The following is a 17,764-nucleotide window of genomic DNA, read 5'->3' as shown; positions in this document are numbered from 1 at the left end:
TCATCCCTTAGCCGTACATTTATTGCCCTGAGATGATTTTTTGCCTCTGCTGGGAAAGGAAAGCACCCCGCAGCCCATTATACAGCTTCTCTAGGGAAAGACAGGGACCAGCACGACACTGGGGCACCAGACGAATGTGCCGTTAAATGAGGATGAAGCGCCCGAGCTGGGCAGCCAGGGAGAGCCGTGGGCTGGTGGCCATGCACAGCCACCCTTGAGAATGTGTTTTCCCCGGCATTAATTTCACATCCAATTAGTCGCCTTGAAATGTTTGCTTCCAGGGAGCCTGCCACCGTGTCCACCCTGGGGCAGAGGGGCTGTCCTCTCCCCGACCGCAGCCACGTGGGGTTTTCCTGTTTGTTTTGCTGCTTCCCCTAGAAACAGCGAGGAGGCTGTGTCCGCTTTCGCTTGCTTTCGCTAGTCAGAGGATTAAAAAATGGAAAGGGGAGCTGGCATAGCCCTAACCTGAAGGCACAGAGGCCTTGAATCTTTCACAAGGAGCATGTTGCTCCCCAGCGCTCATTAAGCATTTAAGCGATGGGTACGGAGCAGAAGCGCGCAGCGGCGCTTGATGCCGGCCAGCTGGCAGAGCCCTTTGCACCCAGCATCTCTGTTTCACACCTTGGTTTCTGCAAAAAAAAGATTCCAGTCCTAGGGCAAAAGAGAGAGGAGGATGTCCAGAGCTGGCTGGGTTGGCTGGGAGCCCTGGGAGAGGGGAAGGTAGGCAGGAGGGAATTAGGAAACAGGGGATGGAGGTGTCTGCTGTGTGGTGCTCTTTAATTAAAATAAGTCTCCTACAGCATCTGCCTCTGCCCCTGATTAATTGCAGAGTCGTTATCCTGTCTTTGGTGGGATGCTGGCCCACGTGCCAGCCCCTCACTGGGGCTGTGGGATGCAGAGCACATGGTGCCCCCCAAAACAGGAGCTGCCTCTGAGCTGCTATCAAACCCCCCTGGAGCCCCCCGCCCTCCGAGCCTGCTGGCGGGGAGCTGGAGCAGGTTGCTTAACGCTGGCCACAAACCTGTGCCCGCCTGAAGCTTCTGCCCCTCCTGGTGCTGCAGATTCTCCTGGCACCGGGGCACACGCGAAGCTCTGAGCTGACTCCGAAGGACAGACCGAGGAGCAGCGTGGGCACCCCAGCCCCTGGCCCCAGGAGTGGGGCTGCTGGTGGGGGGGAGCCCAGGGGGGTCTTTGTGGTCCTACAAAGAGCAAAGCATGCTCCTTCGCCCGCTGCTCTCCCTCCCACTCCCTCCCACGACACTAACAGCACAAAATTGATCTTCCAGGCAACTGTTCATCCCAAAATCAAGCTTAAGCACCTCTCAACCTTTTGTCTGGGAAAAAAAACAAACCTGTTTTCAAGGGGTTGAATCACTCAGCTCTTCGGGATTGTGCTGCCTGCAAATGTGCTACAGGGTTTACCAGGCAGGATTAAATATATAGTTGTGGCAATGTGGGGGCTGAGCAGCAGAGAGGGTCAGGATCCAGGTGGTGTGGGTTGGCACAGCACCCTTCCAGGCTCTGGATCCAGGCAGATTTGTGGCAGGTAAAAGTCCGGCCCCATGGAACAGTTTGACGCGGCCTCAGAGGTAGCGGAGGGAAAGGGAAAAAAAGACACCACGCTTTTCTCCCTGTCTTAGCAACCCCAGGCTCTGCTGCCTGCGTCTCTCCCGTTAGCAGAGCCTGGCACGGTGACGGGGACAGCGTCAGGGCAGGGACAGGGGCATCCCCAGAGAGGGCCATGCCAATGCCAGCTCTGGGGACTGCACCAGGCTGGCAGCCGCTGCCCACACCCTGGACCATAGTGTGGTCCTTGCCTCCCTAGCCTTGCTGCCCCTGGGGACAGCGGCCGCAGGGCAGCCTGGCCGTGGGTGCCTGCCTCCGGGAGCCTGTCGCTGGCAGCTGCCTGCTGGCTGGCATCTTTGCCGTTTACAGAAAAAAACACCTCACGCTCTGATGTGAGGAACGCGGGGGAGAAGCCTGTTCTTGTTACTCCCCAAAATCCCCTGGCTGGGATGCAGCGCAGTGGCTGGGGTCCCCTGGGCATGGCTGGGCTCTGCCTTCGCAGCTCCTGCTCCATCCCCACGACCTGGCCGGCAACAAATCAGCGCTGCCTTTGCCTTCCCGATGGGATGCTCGCTGCCTTCATTTTCTCAGAGCTTATTTCCAGCACTGCTTCACTCCTCACAGCGCTGGCTGCCTGCAGAGCTGCAAGGCAGGCAGGAGGGCTACGGCTGCACTGTCCCCCACAGCCAAGCCTGTCAGGGAGCTGCGTTGCCACATTGGCTTCACTGGCCTCTCCAAGGGCCTCGTTAGCTCAGCCCCGGTGCCCTGCTGACCACAGCATGTGTGGCCAAGGCTTGTAGCTCTTGAGAGCCCGTGCTCATGGCCGCCTGCAGAACCAGCTCCATGGCCACTCCAACCATCCCCGGGCCCTCGGTGGATTCAGGCACACTACGTGGGTGCCTCAGTTTCCCCAGAGGGAGGAGAGGATGTGGCTGGCTCCCCTCCTCCCGACGGTGTCAGGTCCACTTAGCTCGGACAGTCTCTGGACAAGGAGCTGTCGTGTGGTGTGCGTTAGCTCCACGCTCCGGGGCTCCAGATCCTGCCTTGAACCTCCCAGCACCGCAGCCCCATAAACATTAATGGCAACGGTAATCGGAGGAGACTTATCCCAGCTCCTGGTGCTGGGAGAGCTGATGAGTGGGGACGAGGACTCCTGCACGCTACCTTGCAGCTAAGTGCTCACTGCCTACAGCCCCCTGCCCTCTCCCCGTGCTGGACAAGGTGCCCCAGGCTGGGCTTCACACAGCCAGCCCTCACTCACGCTGCCTCCCTACAGCAAACTCAGCAAGGAACTCTCGAAATCCTGTGCTGGCTTTCTGCTGAGGAGAAGCCAGCGCAGACCCGAGCCCCTCACTTACCCTGTCAAGAGCGGGCTCAGGAGGTACCATGCTCTCCTCCTCCTCCACTGAGATCCTCCTCTGAGGACCCCTGCAGCAATGGCTCCGTAAGGCAGCTTCTAGCCATTACGAAACTGTAATTAATACAAATAAACGAGATGAGCCAGCCACAGTAGGGTGAACGGAAACCTGAATGACATATCTGCCGGGAATCATTTATTCTGCGCTTTTCCCTTTTTATAATACTATTCGCTTCCTCGCAAATTAATCAGAGATTGCCTAGGACCAGAGGCGACTGCGGCTCAGCCGAGTGGCCCCAGAGGAGAGGGCAGAGGCAGCTGAGCAGCCCGAGTTCCAGCCCTGCCTGTGCCGTCCTGGTTAATGAGCAGCTCCTCTACCTCTGCTTTGGTTTCCCTCTCCCTGGCAGCCACTGCAGCTCCCCACATCATGCAGACATGACAGTCCATCCTTCTCCAAGGAGCTTACCTGCCCCTCCCGAGGGACAGGATTGCCCATCCGCTGAGCCTCTGGGACAGGCAAGCGCAGGGGTCACAGCAGCAGGGCCGAGCCCCCCGGGGTCTGTGCCCCAGCCTGCCTGCGGGCCGGCCCTGAGCTGCTGCCCCGGGGCAGGCACCGCCGGGCCGGGCAGAGGGAGGAAGGAGCCCAGCTGCTCCCCGCCGCTTCCTCCCGCTCGGTCGGGCAGCACCTCCAGGGCATCCCTCAGCCCCTGCACAGCCCTCGGTCCCAGCACGTCCCTTGTCTCCGGAGCATCCCTCAGCCCTGCACATCCTCTGATCCCAGCACATCTCTCGTCCCCGGAGCATCCCTCAGCCCTGCGCATCCTTTCATCCCAGCGCAGCCATCAGCCCTGACACATCCCTAAACCCCGGCGCACCCCCCGACCCTGGTGCGCCCCTGGACCCTCGCAAACCCCGCAGGGAGCTGCCTCCCTCCCCAGCACCGGGGCAGGACCCTGCCGCCCCGCACCGAGGAGCCCCCCACGGGGGGACGGGGGCTCCAGGACAGCCCCGACGGGGCGGCAGAGGTTCCCGAGGCAGCGGGGAGGAGGCGGGAGGGGGACTCCCCGCAGCCGTGCCCGCCTCCTCCCCGCCGCGGCGGGCGAGGCTCCGCCCGGTTCCCGGGGCCCGCAGCCGGCCGGCACCCACCCCGCGGCGGGCTCCCGCTCGCCCGGAATATGAGGAGTGGGGGCGGGCGGGGGGCGGCGGCAGCGGCGGCGGCGGCAGCGGCCCCGGTGCGGCGGGAGCGGGAGCGGAGGCGCCGCCGCCGCCGGCCGGGTCATGCCCGTGCGCCCGGGGCGGCGGGGCTGCGGGCTGCGGCGGGATGGGCGCGCTCCGGGCCGACGCCCTCGCCTTCCTCCTCCTCCTCCTCCTCCTCGGCTGCCTCCTGCCCCGGCGCGGCCCGCCCAGGTGAGCGCACGGCGCGGTGCCCCCTGCGCGGGCCGGGGGCTGCGGGGGCCGCTGCTCTCCGCTCCGCGCCCCCGACACCGCCTCCTCCGGCACCCGGACCCCCGGAGGCACATCTCCGCTCCGGGACCCGGGCGGCACCCCCTCTCGGAGATGTGTCTCTCCCGCGGGACCCGGGCACCCCCTCCCAGACCCAGAGGAGCCCCGGGACCCGCACCCCACCCCCGATCCCGACCTCTCTCCGGGGGCTGCTCCCCGCAGCCAGAACCCTCCCAGCCCCAGTCCGGACCTCCCTGCAGGCTGCTGGAGCTCCCCCCAGTCTGGCCTCACCCCCCCCCCCCGTTCCCCGGGACACAGACCCAGCACCCCGGGCACCCACCAGACCTTCCCCCTCCATCCCCAGCTGCACACAGCCGGGCTCTGCCTGTCCCCAGCAGCCCCTGCCCCAGTGCTGGGTCCCCTTGGCCCCAGGCCAGCTGGGGACCCTTGCCACAGGGGGAGAAGGGGCGAGCGGAGCCAGGTGATGGTCCAGGCAGCTACTTCTCCAGTGCTGCAAAGCCCCTTGCGATGCCCAGACCCTCTCCTGGCTCAGGGTATATGGGGGGGGAAGGGGGCTCAGGACAATCCCCGACCCAGGCCCTGGGTCACCCAGGCCAGTGGGTGCCTCAGGTCCCGTGGGTACAGGAACAACGCTTGGCCCACTTGGGTGCAAAATGCAAAGCCCCCAGGTCCCTTTTCCCCGTCTCTGTCCACCTTGGACACTATGTGGGACAAGGTGGGATGCAGGGGAGAGCGGGCCAGGCAGGGAGGGGTTGGGGGGCAGCAGTGCCCCTGGGCTGAGCACGCTCCCTGCCCCGACTCCCCCTCCCACCACTCGGCCAGTATGGCTGGAGCAGCGTCGGGGGGGAACCGCAGCATTTGTGGTGGGGATGGGGGGAAGTTGTATCAAAATGTCATCGCTTCACATGCGGAAACTGCTTGTCTCAGGGTGACATTTTCAGGCGGCCATGGGCATTTTCCAGCCCCACCATCCCCTCGCTCCATGAAGGTGCTGAGCTCCAGGGCCCTGCAGTGCCCGGGCCAGGTTAGTGGCAGAGTCCCCCCGGGGCAGGCAGTGCCTGAACAGGGGAGCTGTGGCCAAACCTCGAGAAGAGCCAGGGGCTGTGCCCAGGGGCTGTGTGCCAGCATGGCCCTGCCAGTGATGCTGCTGGAGGTGGCTGCACCCGGGGCATTTCTGCACCCCCTGCAATCCCCAAGGTCCAAGCATCACTGGGGCTGCAGATCCGCTGCTGCTTGGCCGGTTAGCTGAGCCTCTTCAGGGAGCTGGCTGTCTCTGCCCCAAGGGAGCCTTCCTCCCACATGCTCCAGGGGAGAACCCTCATCCTTCTCTCCAGCAGAGGAGGACTTGGTTCGGGCTATGTGGCAGGCAGAGGCCTGACTTAACTCCTTGTTACCCTGGCCTCTCGCAGCCCTCCTCCCTAAGGCACCTCTCTAATGCAGCTCCTGGAGGGGGAATTTCTCCCAGCCTTTTGCTCTTGGCCAGGACCAGTCTCAGATACTCTCTGCTGCCCATCTCCAATTAAGGGAAAGCCTGCCCAGCTGGATCATTTTGGGGTGGCCATTGTGGCCATTTCTAGCTGGCAAGGATGCACATAAGCCACCCAAGGGTGAATCCCGCTGCCCTGAGAGGAGGTAGGAATAAGGTGTGTTGGTAGGAACAAGGAGGTAGGAAAAAGGAGCCCAGGGGGTTCCAGCTCTCAGCATCATCCTCTGCTTGTGATAACGGGGTTGTAGCTCCAAGCAGGAGCGGGACCCACCTGGGCATGGACCTGGCAGAGTTATGAGGCAGCAGCACCAGCAGCATGCTCAAAGCTCCCTTTATGTCCGGAGGTCTCTTCATCACAGCCACATGGCTGGCAATGTGGTGAGCAAACGTCTCCCGCATTGTTCCTTGAAATGATCATTATAGACTGATGGAAGGAGAGAAACTGGCAGGCTAAGATGCGTTCACAAAAATATCCGCTCCAAGGTCAGTTTAAATAAGTCTCCATCATCGTTGGGAGCGCTGCGTGGGAGACTTCATGTCAGCTCCGCTCCACGGCCAGTGCAGAGGTGGACTTTGCTGCTCCTCTCCTGCCATGTCGTCTTGGCCCCTGGCACGGTGTCAGAACCCCAGCTGTGCTCCTGGGCACCTCCTCGCTCATGCCAAGCCAGCCCGCAGCTCGGGGCAGGGGTGTTGTGTCCCCCACATCCCCCCAGCCGTGAGTCCATGCCAGGCAGGGTACGAACATTTGCTCAGCAACCCAGGCCAGGGCTGGTAATTGAACCCAGGAGGGACCCTTCCCGCTTTCCCCCGCCAGCACTGGCACATACCCCGGCTGCCGTGCACAAGGCCGTCGCCCGCTGTGCCCTGTCCCCACTGCAGCCCTGGAGCCGAGAGGCAGCCAGCCCCAAATGCCGTGCCAGGGGACACGGCAGGCAGGGGCTTTGCTAGCAGGCGGACAGGCATAACGCAGGCACTTGGCACTCAGGCTGTGGCAGGTGAGGGGGGAAGCCACTGGGATCACAGCGGAAGGAGGAAGGGGTCCTGGGGTCAGCACACTGACTCGGTGCTGGAGTGGATGTGATGTGGGCACAGCCACTTCCCCCGGCAGCTGGCAATCCCTGCGGGGTGCCAAAATGTGCCTGCAGAGCCCTGGTGCCAGCAGGCAGGTAACCGGCCTCCTCTGCCCCGCAGGCTGGTCTCAGGGCGGGAGGAGATTAAAGCTGCTTCCCGAGGCTCGCCCCAGCCCATGTCACCCTCTGATTTCCTGGACAAGCTGATGGGACGAACGTCAGGGTATGATGCCCGGATTCGACCCAACTTCAAAGGTAAGGGGAGGACGTGAGGCTCCCAAACCTGGCAGCGACCCACACATATGGCTGCCCAAAACCAGGGCACGGGTAGGTATGAGTTTGGGGGCAGGACCATGACCTACATCCTCCACCCCAACACCCTCCCCAGAGTCCTGGCTGCCGGTGCGGGTGGCTGCAGTGCTGGCAGGGTGTGGGGGGCTCAGCTCAGCACGCTGCAGGGTGACCCCAGAGGGCAGGGGGATGCTGGTGCGCACTCACCCGCACTGCGTGTGCTGGGAGCGGTGTCCTCGCGTGTGCCTGGGCGGTGCGCGTGTCTTCCCGGGCAGCAGCCAGAGGAGGCTTCACGCTGTTTTCCAGGTCCGCCCGTCAATGTGACGTGCAACATCTTCATCAACAGCTTCGGCTCCGTCACCGAGACCACCATGGTGAGGGTTTCGCCAGCGTGACGGGCTCCTCTCCCAGCGCCTCAGGGTTGGCAGTGGCTCTGCCGGGGAGTGTGCGGGTCCTGGTGCCCGAGCCTCTGGTTCTTCTTACGGGGGTCCTGTGAGCCCTTCTCCGGAGCCAGCCCTGGCACCACGGTGGGCACATGCAGAGCCATAGAAAATGGCTGTGGCTCTTCTGGGGTCAGTTAACCAGAGCCTGGCTGTGTGGGCCACATTCCCCACACCTGAGCTGGGAGAAACACCCCAAAGGGTCGGAGCGGGGCAGCCAGCGGTAGTTCCCTGCTGTTCGCAGGCTCGGCAGGTGCCACACAGCACAAGCAAGCTCTGTGTCCCTGCCATCCCCAGCCTCCTCGGGGGCATGAGGAACTCCTCTGAGGAAGCCTCAGGGCTAAAAATTCCCCATTTGTGCTGCTGCAAAGCCTTAATACCAACAACCATCACATCAACCCCTCACAGGGCCACAGAGCCCTGCGAGGAATGCTGCAGGCAGCAGCTACTCGTCCTCCTCCTCTCAGCTGCTGCGGCTTTGGCTTTTTAATTTCCCCTGGCTGTCCCTGCTCCATCCGTGGTCAGTGTCAGCCAGGCAGCACCTGCACAGCTCAGCCTCAGCCGAGAGACCCCCTTCCACCTCCTCCTCCATCTCTTCTTCCTCCTCCATCTCCTCCTCCTCCCTGGGCACCGTGGGGTGCTCCCGGCTGACACGGTGCCCTCTGCCCCAGGACTACCGGGTGAACGTCTTCCTGCGGCAGCAGTGGAACGACCCCCGCCTGGCTTACCGCGAGTACCCCGACGACTCCCTCGACCTCGACCCCTCCATGCTCGACTCCATCTGGAAGCCAGACTTGTTCTTCGCCAACGAGAAAGGGGCCAATTTCCACGAAGTCACCACCGACAACAAGTTGCTGCGCATCTTCAAGAACGGCAACGTGCTCTACAGCATTAGGTAGAACCCTTCTTCGGTGCAGTGCCTGAGTCAGGAGGCGAAGCTTTCCTCTTGCCTCCTGTGGGGCAGATTTTCTCCCCCAACTGCCCCAGCCCCCAGCAACCCCCTCCTTTCCTCTGCCTCCTCTAGGCTCACGCTGATCCTGTCCTGTCCCATGGACCTCAAGAACTTCCCCATGGACATCCAGACATGCACCATGCAGCTAGAGAGCTGTGAGTACCTAGGGGGGTTCAAGCTGTGCTTCATCCCCCTCATCCCATCCCATCCCAAAGGCTGACATCTCCCTGCTTCTGAGGGCGGTCAGCAGGAAGCAGCGGTTGTTCAGGGTGGGGATGAACAGGGTGTGTGTCCCCCTTGTCCCATGGGTCCCTCTGTCCCCTCCAGTTGGCTACACCATGAACGACCTTATCTTCGAGTGGCTGGAGGAGCAGGAGGCCGTGCAGGTGGCAGAGGGCTTGACGCTCCCGCAGTTCATCCTCAGGGATGAGAAGGACCTGGGCTATTGCACCAAGTACTACAACACAGGTGAGCACCCCAGGGACCCACTGCCACCCCGCTGCCATGGCCTGGGGGTCCCCCTCACTCCTCGGGGCCATCTCTCCCCTCAGGCAAGTTCACCTGCATCGAGGTGAAGTTCCACTTGGAGAGGCAGATGGGTTACTACCTGATCCAGATGTACATCCCCAGCCTGCTCATCGTCATCCTCTCCTGGGTCTCCTTCTGGATCAACATGGATGCAGCACCGGCCCGGGTGGGCTTGGGCATCACCACCGTGCTCACCATGACCACGCAGAGCGCCGGCTCCCGTGCCTCCCTGCCCAAGGTCAGTGCTGGCTCCATGCTGGGCTCCCATGCTGCAGCCTGCCCGGGGCACCCGGGGTGCTCCTGTGCCCCTTGGCAGCAGGGTGAAGCTGGCAGTTGCGGGGGGGATGACCGAGGTGGGGGGCAGTGGGTCCCTGAGCCCCCTCTCGCCCTCACAGGTCTCCTACGTGAAGGCCATTGACATCTGGATGGCCGTGTGCCTGCTCTTCGTCTTTGCCGCCCTGTTGGAGTACGCAGCCGTCAACTTCGTCTCCCGCCAGCACAGGGAGCTCATGCGCCTGCGCCGGCGCCAGCGGCGGCAGAGGATGGTGAGTCCCTCCCGCCACCGCTGTCACGATGTCTGCCCGTCCTCAGCCGCCAAGGGGACACCCCGGGGCGGCAGAGCCAGTTTCTCAGCAGCCGCCAGGGCAGGGCTCAGCACTGGGCTGTGTCGCGCTGCCCGGGGCTTGTGGCCGGTCCCTCCGGCACATCAGGGACCCGCGGGCATCGCAGTCCTTCTGCCTGCCTGAGCAGCACAGTGCACAGCACCCATGGGTGCCCCGGGCCCTGCCAGCACAAACACGGCCAGGGTGCCGTCCTCCTCCTGCCAGGACAACCTTGGGCTCTGCTTCCTCTAAAAAGGCAGAAAAATCAACAGCGAGGGTGGGGGAAATGGCATTTCCCCTCACCTGCAGCCCCAAACGCGGGCTCCTCGCTGTGCCGCAGCAGTGACAGGGGCTCACTGCTGTGTCAGGGCAGTGAAGCACCGAGGGGACCTGGTGGCACCCAGGGACAGGGTCTGGAGAGGCAGGGTCCCACGCTCGCAGGACAGCCCTCCGCTCTGTCAGCCCATCGGCACAGGCGTCAGGCCTGCGAGATGCTCAGGGAAGGCACACAGCTGCCCCGCTCTCATTTTCTTGCCGTTAGCACCCGTCGAGGCACCAGACCTCCGTGGACAGCACGAGTACACGTACCCATCGCGCAGGCTCGCAGTGCCCCGTGCAGCCACATCCCTTCGGCATGTGCTGAAGATGGATCCTGGTGCCCGGGCACTGCTGGGGGGGTTTTCCCCCTCATGCCAAGCCCCTGTCCCCCCGCCGTCCCCATCCCAGTGCCCAGAGCTGCTGTCCCCGGGGCCGGGGCAGGGCCATCAGTCACGCGCTGTCCTGTTTCTGTTTGGTGCGCACTGTCGGATGCCAAAAGGGCCTGAGCAGCGGGACCGCCAGCCTGGAGTCCCTGCGGCAGCTGAGCGGCCGGCACGGCGGCGAGCACACCTACGCGACGCTCTCGCAGCTCTCCAGCTCCCGGGTAAAGCACAACCCTCCAGCAGCCCCCACACAGCGCAGCGCACCCCCAGCCAGCCTCATCCCCCTCCCCAAAGCAAGCCCCTCAGGAGCCGCTGCTGGGGGCCAGCAAGAGTCCATGGAAGGAGCAGGGCAGTGATCTGCACAGAGCACGTGCCCACAGAATGGAGCTGCCGCTCCCTGGGCTGAAAAGAGATTTGAGAGAGGGACGGGAATGGAGCAGGTTGCCCTGGTGACACCCCCGCTCCGTGCCTCAGTTTCCCCTTCCTTAAAGCAGGACCAGCGCAGCCCCCTTTGCCGAGGGATGAGTGATGCCAGGGCAGAGCGATGGCCACTCCTGGGCTGCTGCCCACCTCCCCAGGCTGTGCCCACACCTCGGGCAGGGTGAAGGCTCTGCCTGCCTAGCTTTCCTGGCGCAGGCAGGGTTGAGGCAGTCGCAGCTGCCTGCAGTAACTCCAGTGCGGGCAGGGGCTCAGGGCACACGGGCACTTTGCAGCTCCAGGCACAGAGAGGAGCAGTAGGGCAGGGCAGGCTCCCAAGCTGTCGGGGAGATGCTGGGGGACGACCGCAGCTCCAGGGAGGAGATCAGGCCTGGTACATCCTCGCCTCCTGCCCAGCCAGGCTGCCCTGAGCCTCCCCTCCACCATCATCAGCCCTTGGAGGCCAGGAAGAGACTCCCGGCTCCCCCCAGCACAGTCCCTCACTCCCTGCCATTCGCAGCCCCTGAGTACGGACCCCTGGACATGAACACCCACCCAGGGGCGGCAGGAGCGGGAGGCTCTGCCGAACCCAGGAACCATCTGCCAGCTTGAAACAGACCACGGTGCCCTGAGGTGGAGGCTGCAGAGCCACTGCGGTGCTGCTGGCAGGGCACTGGGTGCAGCCGGGAGCACCCCGGGTCGCTGCTTGGTCAGAGGCCGGAGCAGAGCCCCGCTGCCTGCAGCTCCCGCTGATGCAGCATAGCCAGGTGCCGCAGCCCAACGGCAAATCCCTCCCGCAGACCCCCACAAAGCCGGGCCCAGGGAGCTCCCTGCACCCAGCCGCGACCCCCAGTAAGAGCCCTGGGGCTGCTCCAGCCCAGAGGGACGCAGCTGGGAGGACCAGCACTCCCAGTCTGCCATCTCCTACCCCAAACGCCCTCCCTGGACCCGCTGGCTCCCCGGCTGGGGAATAGCTGCTGCTGCCCAGGGCACACAGGGCACCCCGGCTCCCCTCCGCCGCGTCCCCCGGGGCGGCCGCAAGCGCTCAGCCTGGGGCAGGGGAATAAAACTCCACTGCAAATGAGAACTAATCTCAGCAATTCGAGCCGCAGCTGCTCTTCTCACTGAGAAACCTTGCTTAGCCAGCGGGTTGCTGAGTTAAATAAAGATGCCAGGGTGCAAGCTCTCTGCATGAGAGCCCCGTGCAGGCTGAGCTCAGCGAGAAGGCTGCTCTCCGCCGCTCGGAGGGCAGGGCCGGTCAGAGATGGCATTGGGGATCCGGCACCCGGGCTGCGTGCGGGCATGGCACAAGGTGATGGGCAAGGGCCCCCGGAGAAGAGACCCACCACAGCAAGAGATGGCACCGGTGGGGCAGAGAGAGGATGAGCCACAGAGACCAAATGAGTGGCCTGGGGGCTAGGTGAGAAGCCAGACATGCAGCCCGGGCTTGCACGTGCCAGTCCCTTGCCAAATCTTTGCACACGCAGCTTTCCCCAAGGATAAAAGAGCAGGATGAGGCGAGTTGCTGTCAGTGGAGGGGAGTGTGGACACTGCTGGCCGGCACCCGAGGGGCCACAGTGTGAGCTGGGCTGTGCTGCAAATCATGGCTGTGGGCTGCAACCGGAGGGTGAGGGCAGGCACCCGGCTCTCACGGCACTTTTGCAGGCTTGAAAAAGCACCTAACCTTGCGCTGGGCACTTACGTGGCCATATTGCCCAGTGGAGGGGTGTATAGGACACGCAGCCATGAATGCCTGCTTGCTGGCAATACTTGCAATTATACAAGTATAATAATAATATAATATAATATATAATATATAATTATTATTTATTATACACCAATACCTGTAGTATTGGTGCCCACGGGGTGCCCCGGCTGACAGCCTTTCCCTTCGCCAGGAGGAAGAGCTCGTCCGAGAGAGCCGCTTCTACTTGCGAGGCTACGGGCTGGGCCACTGCCTGCAGCCCAAGGACGGGGCTGGGGAGGGCCCCAGCATCTACAGCTCCCCCCCGGCCGGCATGCTGCTGCGGGAAGGGGAGAGCCTCCGCAGGCGCTACATCGACCGGGCCAAGCGCATCGACACCATCTCCCGTGCTGTCTTCCCCTTCACCTTCCTCGTCTTCAATATCTTCTACTGGGTCGTCTACAAAGTGCTGCGCTCCGAGGACATCCACTCGGTGCCCTGAGGCCCGGAAAAGCATGGCTGCCTCTCAGTCTGACCCCCGCAGTGAGCCCGGGCACCATGAGCTTGGCCAGAACCACGTTTCCCTCTGTCCCAGAGCAGTGGCACAGCTGGGCTGGGTCTCAGAGCCTGGACATGTAGCAGCCCCCATGTTCCTTCAGATGCTGGGCACCAAGGAGGAGTATCAGCAACCCCAGGTTCCCACGGTCAGCTGGAGAGAGGGACCCCTCCTGCCTCCTGCATGGTGTCACCCGCAGGTACCCAGGGATGCTGTGCTGCTGGGGGAGCCCCAGGTACCCGGGGTGCTGCCCTGCCATGGCACAGGGGAGTCCCCGGTACTTTGGGATGCTGCCCAGCTGGTGGCCAGGGAACACCACCTTCCAGCCAAACACCCTCCACCTCTCCGCACCTTCCATGTCAGACTGCTGCTTCTCCATGCTGCACTACTGAGCTGTGGGCCATGAGCAGCCAGGCGAGAGGCTGCAGTCCTCTCTCCTCCCCTGTCCTGGAGCTCGGTTGCAGGGAACGGCAGTCAGCACCCCTGCCTGCACCCAGACTGTGTGGGGTGCTGGCTATGGCCCCACAGGCCCCAGCCCAGCGACGGGCAGGGCCCCTCCGACCCCCAGCCACCTCCAACGCACAGCAAAGCAGCAGGTCGGGGATGCTTCCCTCCCTGCTGCCCATGATGCCCGTGGCCACAGGCAGGACTGTGGTGTGGACACTGGGCAGAAGCCTCCATTTCCTTCAAGGAAACGCCAGCCCCGGGGCAGGCAGCCGGTGAGCCCAGTCCCGCTGATGGTGACGGGGCACAGATGGCCATTGCAGCCACAGGCGGGAGCCGCTTGGCACCGGGGAGCCTGCACTGCCCACAGGGTAGGGCCCATAGCCCGTCTTCCAAGGGAGATTTTTCATGACGACAGTAGTGGGGGCAGCTTGGCCGATCCCTTTGGAGGAGCAGAGTGGTGGCATCCCCAGACTGCCTAGTTCCCACAGCACGAGAGTGCCAGCAGAGAGACGGAGGTGAAAACCACCCCATTCCCCAGCTTTCTCCCCACCCCGGCGCCCAGACGCGGTATCCCCCAGGCAGGTTCACCCCTGCTGCTCCTCCACTAGTGAGGAGAGCATCCGAAACCTCGACAGGACAAGCTCAGCAAGGCTTCCAGCCCTCCAGATCCTCCGTGCTTAGCAGGAAATAAAAGCAGTAGGTGATGTTTATGTAGGTCCTACAGAGAGAAACGTGTTGATGCTCTCCTTTCCCGCTGCTCACAGCCAGCCCAGGGGAGTTCACAGCCCAGTGGGGTCCATTCCCCCCATGGCCCCAGGCGCAGGAGAGGGCCCAGGTCTTCCAGGCAGTGCAGGAGGGAAATGGGATTCGCCCCTTTCCTTGGAGGCTGTGGTGCCACTATGGCATGGCAAGGGCCCCGGTGACCCGCCTGTCATGACTAAAGGGATTCTGCAGGGCAGGGGGACGTTGGCGGGAGGCCATGACTGCCTGCTGAAGCCAGATCCAGGCAGAAACCCCTACCATGGCCTCTGGCCCTGCTCCTCGGGCAGGCATCACCCTCCCCCTCACACGACTCACCGGGAGCAAAGCCCCGCAACCCCCACCCACCACCCAGCCCACCCAACCCCGCAGAGCACTCAGCTGCACGCGTCCATTTCACAGACAGGGCAAGTGGAGGAGAACTGGCCCCAGGTCACAGCTGGGACCCACCAGGATGGGCCGATCCAGCTCCATCCCACCACCACCGCCGTGCATGCCTTCCCCACCATGGGGGTCCCTGCAGGGCCCCACCATGTGTCCAGGCCAGGCTTTCGGGACTTGTTTTTGGGAGGCCCCGTTTGGAGGTGGAGGAAGGGGGGCACCTCGTCTCCTCGTCTCGCCTGGCACCCGGCCCCTCGAGTCAGCGCCGAACAGGGAGGTGCCAGCGCCCGAGCAGCACTCGCTGGCGCTGGGCGGCCAAGCCACCCTCTAGCAGCGGTGGGGTTTTAAACAGCATCGATCTTCCTACGCAAATAAAGCCTTTCTGGGATTTTTCAGTGGTGTGCTGGGGGTTTGTCTCTGCCAAGGACCCTGCGGCCAGCTCCAGCGCACAGCAGGGCCCCCCGTGTGCGGGAGGGACGTGGGGCCGAGGGCGCAACAGCCCTGCGGGGACAGGAGCCCTGCAATTACACCTGGGTATCGTTACCTCCACGGATGATTTTTCCAACATAACTGGTGGTGACCATCGGGTTTTATCTCCCACGTGGGAGATGCCAGCAGGGCTGGGTGGGAGCCCCCCACGAGTTCCCAGCCCCAAACCCCATCACTCTCCTTCCCCCCAAGCTCTGTGGGGTGCTCCCCATGGTCACCCCAGCTCCTTTCCAACCCATCCAGGCTTGCCCAGGACCCAAGATGAGGCAGATGTGGGGCTGGGGCGGCTCCAGCTCTGCGGTGGAGCTCAGACACCAGAACACGGGCGAGCACCCCAACGGGCCAGCCTCCCCGCGTGGCCCCTTCGTGCCGGCTCACTGGGCGGGCGCCAGCCTTACAGAGCTGCCAGCTGTCCCAGGGGGCTTACGCCAGCCCTGCGGTGCCACCCGGGGCCGGCGCTTTTGTCCCCAGCTGGCGCGGGGGCAGGCAGAGCCCACAGCTGAGGGCTGAGCGCCCAAGCAAACATCAATCTCCCTCTGTCCTCCCAGCCAAGTTTCACAGACCGTCTCTGTTGGTACCTTGCAGCCCCATCGCCCGCCCGGCCCCATTGGGGTCTTCTGCGGTGGGGAGGAGAGAAAGTGAGGTGCACCCACGCCGTTTTGGTGCCGGGGTTGTTCTTCAGATGGGACAAACCAAACACGCCCGAGGTCTTTCTCCTGCCCCCACCCCAAGCCTAGAGAGGACGCGGTCAAGGGGAGAGCCAGGAGCCGTTTTAGGCCAGCGCAGCGTGCCCGGTTCTTCAATCCCTGCTCTCCTTTCTCCGCCTTGCCGAACGTCAGGTCTGGGCACTCGGCATCTGTTTGGAGATAAACGCCACGGTCAGCCCTGAGCCACCCGGCTCCGGGAACCGGCGCGTCCCAGAAACATGAAGATGGTAAAAACCCAACACATCCTTCCTGAGCTAAAACCCCCGAGTCCCACATGCTGGTCACAGCAAGGTGGGGGAGGGCCTCGCTACTGGCACCACACTAGCAAAGGCATGAGGGGAGCGCTGCCCCACAGCCCGTTGCAGTTCGGGTGTCCCCAGGAGCAGTTCAGGGTCAGGAGCAGCACTCAGCCCCCTGCCCCAGTCCTCCCAGCAGCCCAGTTTGGACTGGGAGCTGCTGGGACACCCACACGCTGCAGGGCTGTCACTGCCCTCTAGCACACAGCTCCAGTGAGTCCCTCACATCTTGGGGACAGTGGCAGTGCCCAGGCTGGGGGTGCTGAGCCTTGCACCTCCCTGCAGGTCGCAGTGTGGTCAGGGGCCAGCCCAGGCAGCTCCGTCCCCCAGCAAAGCCCACGGCCTTCACATGCAGTCGGTTTTCCATTTCCTGCTCCAGGCTGTGCATTGGGGGACACAACCCAGCCGCCACGGGAAGCAGCGATGGGCACAGGACCAACAGCCATGGCCAAGTTAGTTGCTTGTTTAAATGGAATGGAGTTTCACCGGGTTAATGGCACTCCCAGACAGTGAAATGATGATCATCAGCACTGGCAACTTCCCAATACTCCGCCAACAGTATGCCCAGGGCTGCGCGGCCACAAGCACACACAAGCTTGGGGCAGCACAGCCCCTTGCCAGCCCCAAGGGCTCCCTGGGGCACCTGTGCGGGACCGAGGAAACGTGCCCTTGGCTGGGCACTGTGACAGCACGCCAGCCAGGCTCCTGCTCCGCCAACCACAGAGGGCCTGATCCTGCTGGAGCCGAGCTCTGACACTGCGCACGGCAGCATCAGGGTGCCAAATCTTCCCTTCCTCCCCCGACTCTCACCAGGGCCTCCTGCCTGCACCCAGTGGAGCTGCCTTGGGGCAACACCAACTGCCAAAGGCTTAGCAAACCTCCCTGCCCGGATGGGCCGATGCCCGCAGGACAGCATGTCCTACGCTGTCTGGGACACCAGGTTCAGAGCCAGGCGAGTTCAATGCTGCAAGAACAGGCGACAGCCCTGCCGGGGCTCTGAGTATTCAGCGCCCTTTGCATGTTGCCCGGGCATGGATTTTTTTGAAGAAAATATGAAGCTCCAAAGTCAGCCAGCCAGTCCTGAGCAGGCCAGGGCTGCTCCTTACAGATGGGGAAACTGAGGCATGAGGAAAGCACCAGGAGCTGGACCGGCAGCATGCCCTGCTGGGACCCAGCCATGCACAGGGCCCTCACAGGACCGCACACCTGCCGTGGCCGGCCCTGCGAGGGCAGGATCCTTCCACCACAGGGAAGGTCCGGGTGTGGGGCGCTCAGGCAGCGTGGCTGTGCCGGCACCCCAGCCCTCAGCACAGCTCTGCCAGCACTGCCCCAGGACAGAGGAGCCCCAGGAGCCAAGGGGCACTTCAGCCCCCAGCACACCCCTGCCATCTAAGCTGCAGCATCACACCACAGCCCACCACCTCTGCCCGCTCAGAGGGGCTGAGGCGCCCTGCCAAGCCCCATGTCCCCACGGCCACATCCAACCCCCCCAGCATCACTTCGGGACCAGCCTGCACCACTCAGGGTAAGCCAGCCAGCACACGCAGCCACGGGGCACCCCACATGCTGCC

The 17,764-nt window shown here is 63.5% G+C and overlaps 1 protein-coding gene across 1 annotated transcript; it reads left to right on the top strand.

Moving 5' to 3' along the window:
* The first annotated feature begins 7,083 nt into the window (after positions 1 to 7,083).
* Positions 7,084 to 13,060, top strand: LOC137669580 (glycine receptor subunit alpha-4). The gene is made up of 8 exons (XM_068411719.1): positions 7,084 to 7,198; positions 7,541 to 7,608; positions 8,346 to 8,569; positions 8,699 to 8,781; positions 8,954 to 9,094; positions 9,178 to 9,392; positions 9,550 to 9,699; positions 12,773 to 13,060. Exons 1-8 carry the CDS (start codon positions 7,120 to 7,122, stop codon positions 13,058 to 13,060), a joined length of 1,248 nt encoding a protein of 415 aa, XP_068267820.1. The 5' UTR covers positions 7,084 to 7,119.
* Positions 13,061 to 17,764: the final 4,704 nt, after the last annotated feature.

This window comes from Nyctibius grandis, chromosome 13 (genome assembly GCF_013368605.1).
Source record: "Nyctibius grandis isolate bNycGra1 chromosome 13, bNycGra1.pri, whole genome shotgun sequence".
NCBI lineage: Eukaryota > Metazoa > Chordata > Aves > Nyctibiiformes > Nyctibiidae > Nyctibius > Nyctibius grandis.
The sequence above is the reverse complement of the archived record's forward strand: the minus strand, read 5'-3'. Positions and strand labels throughout refer to the sequence as shown.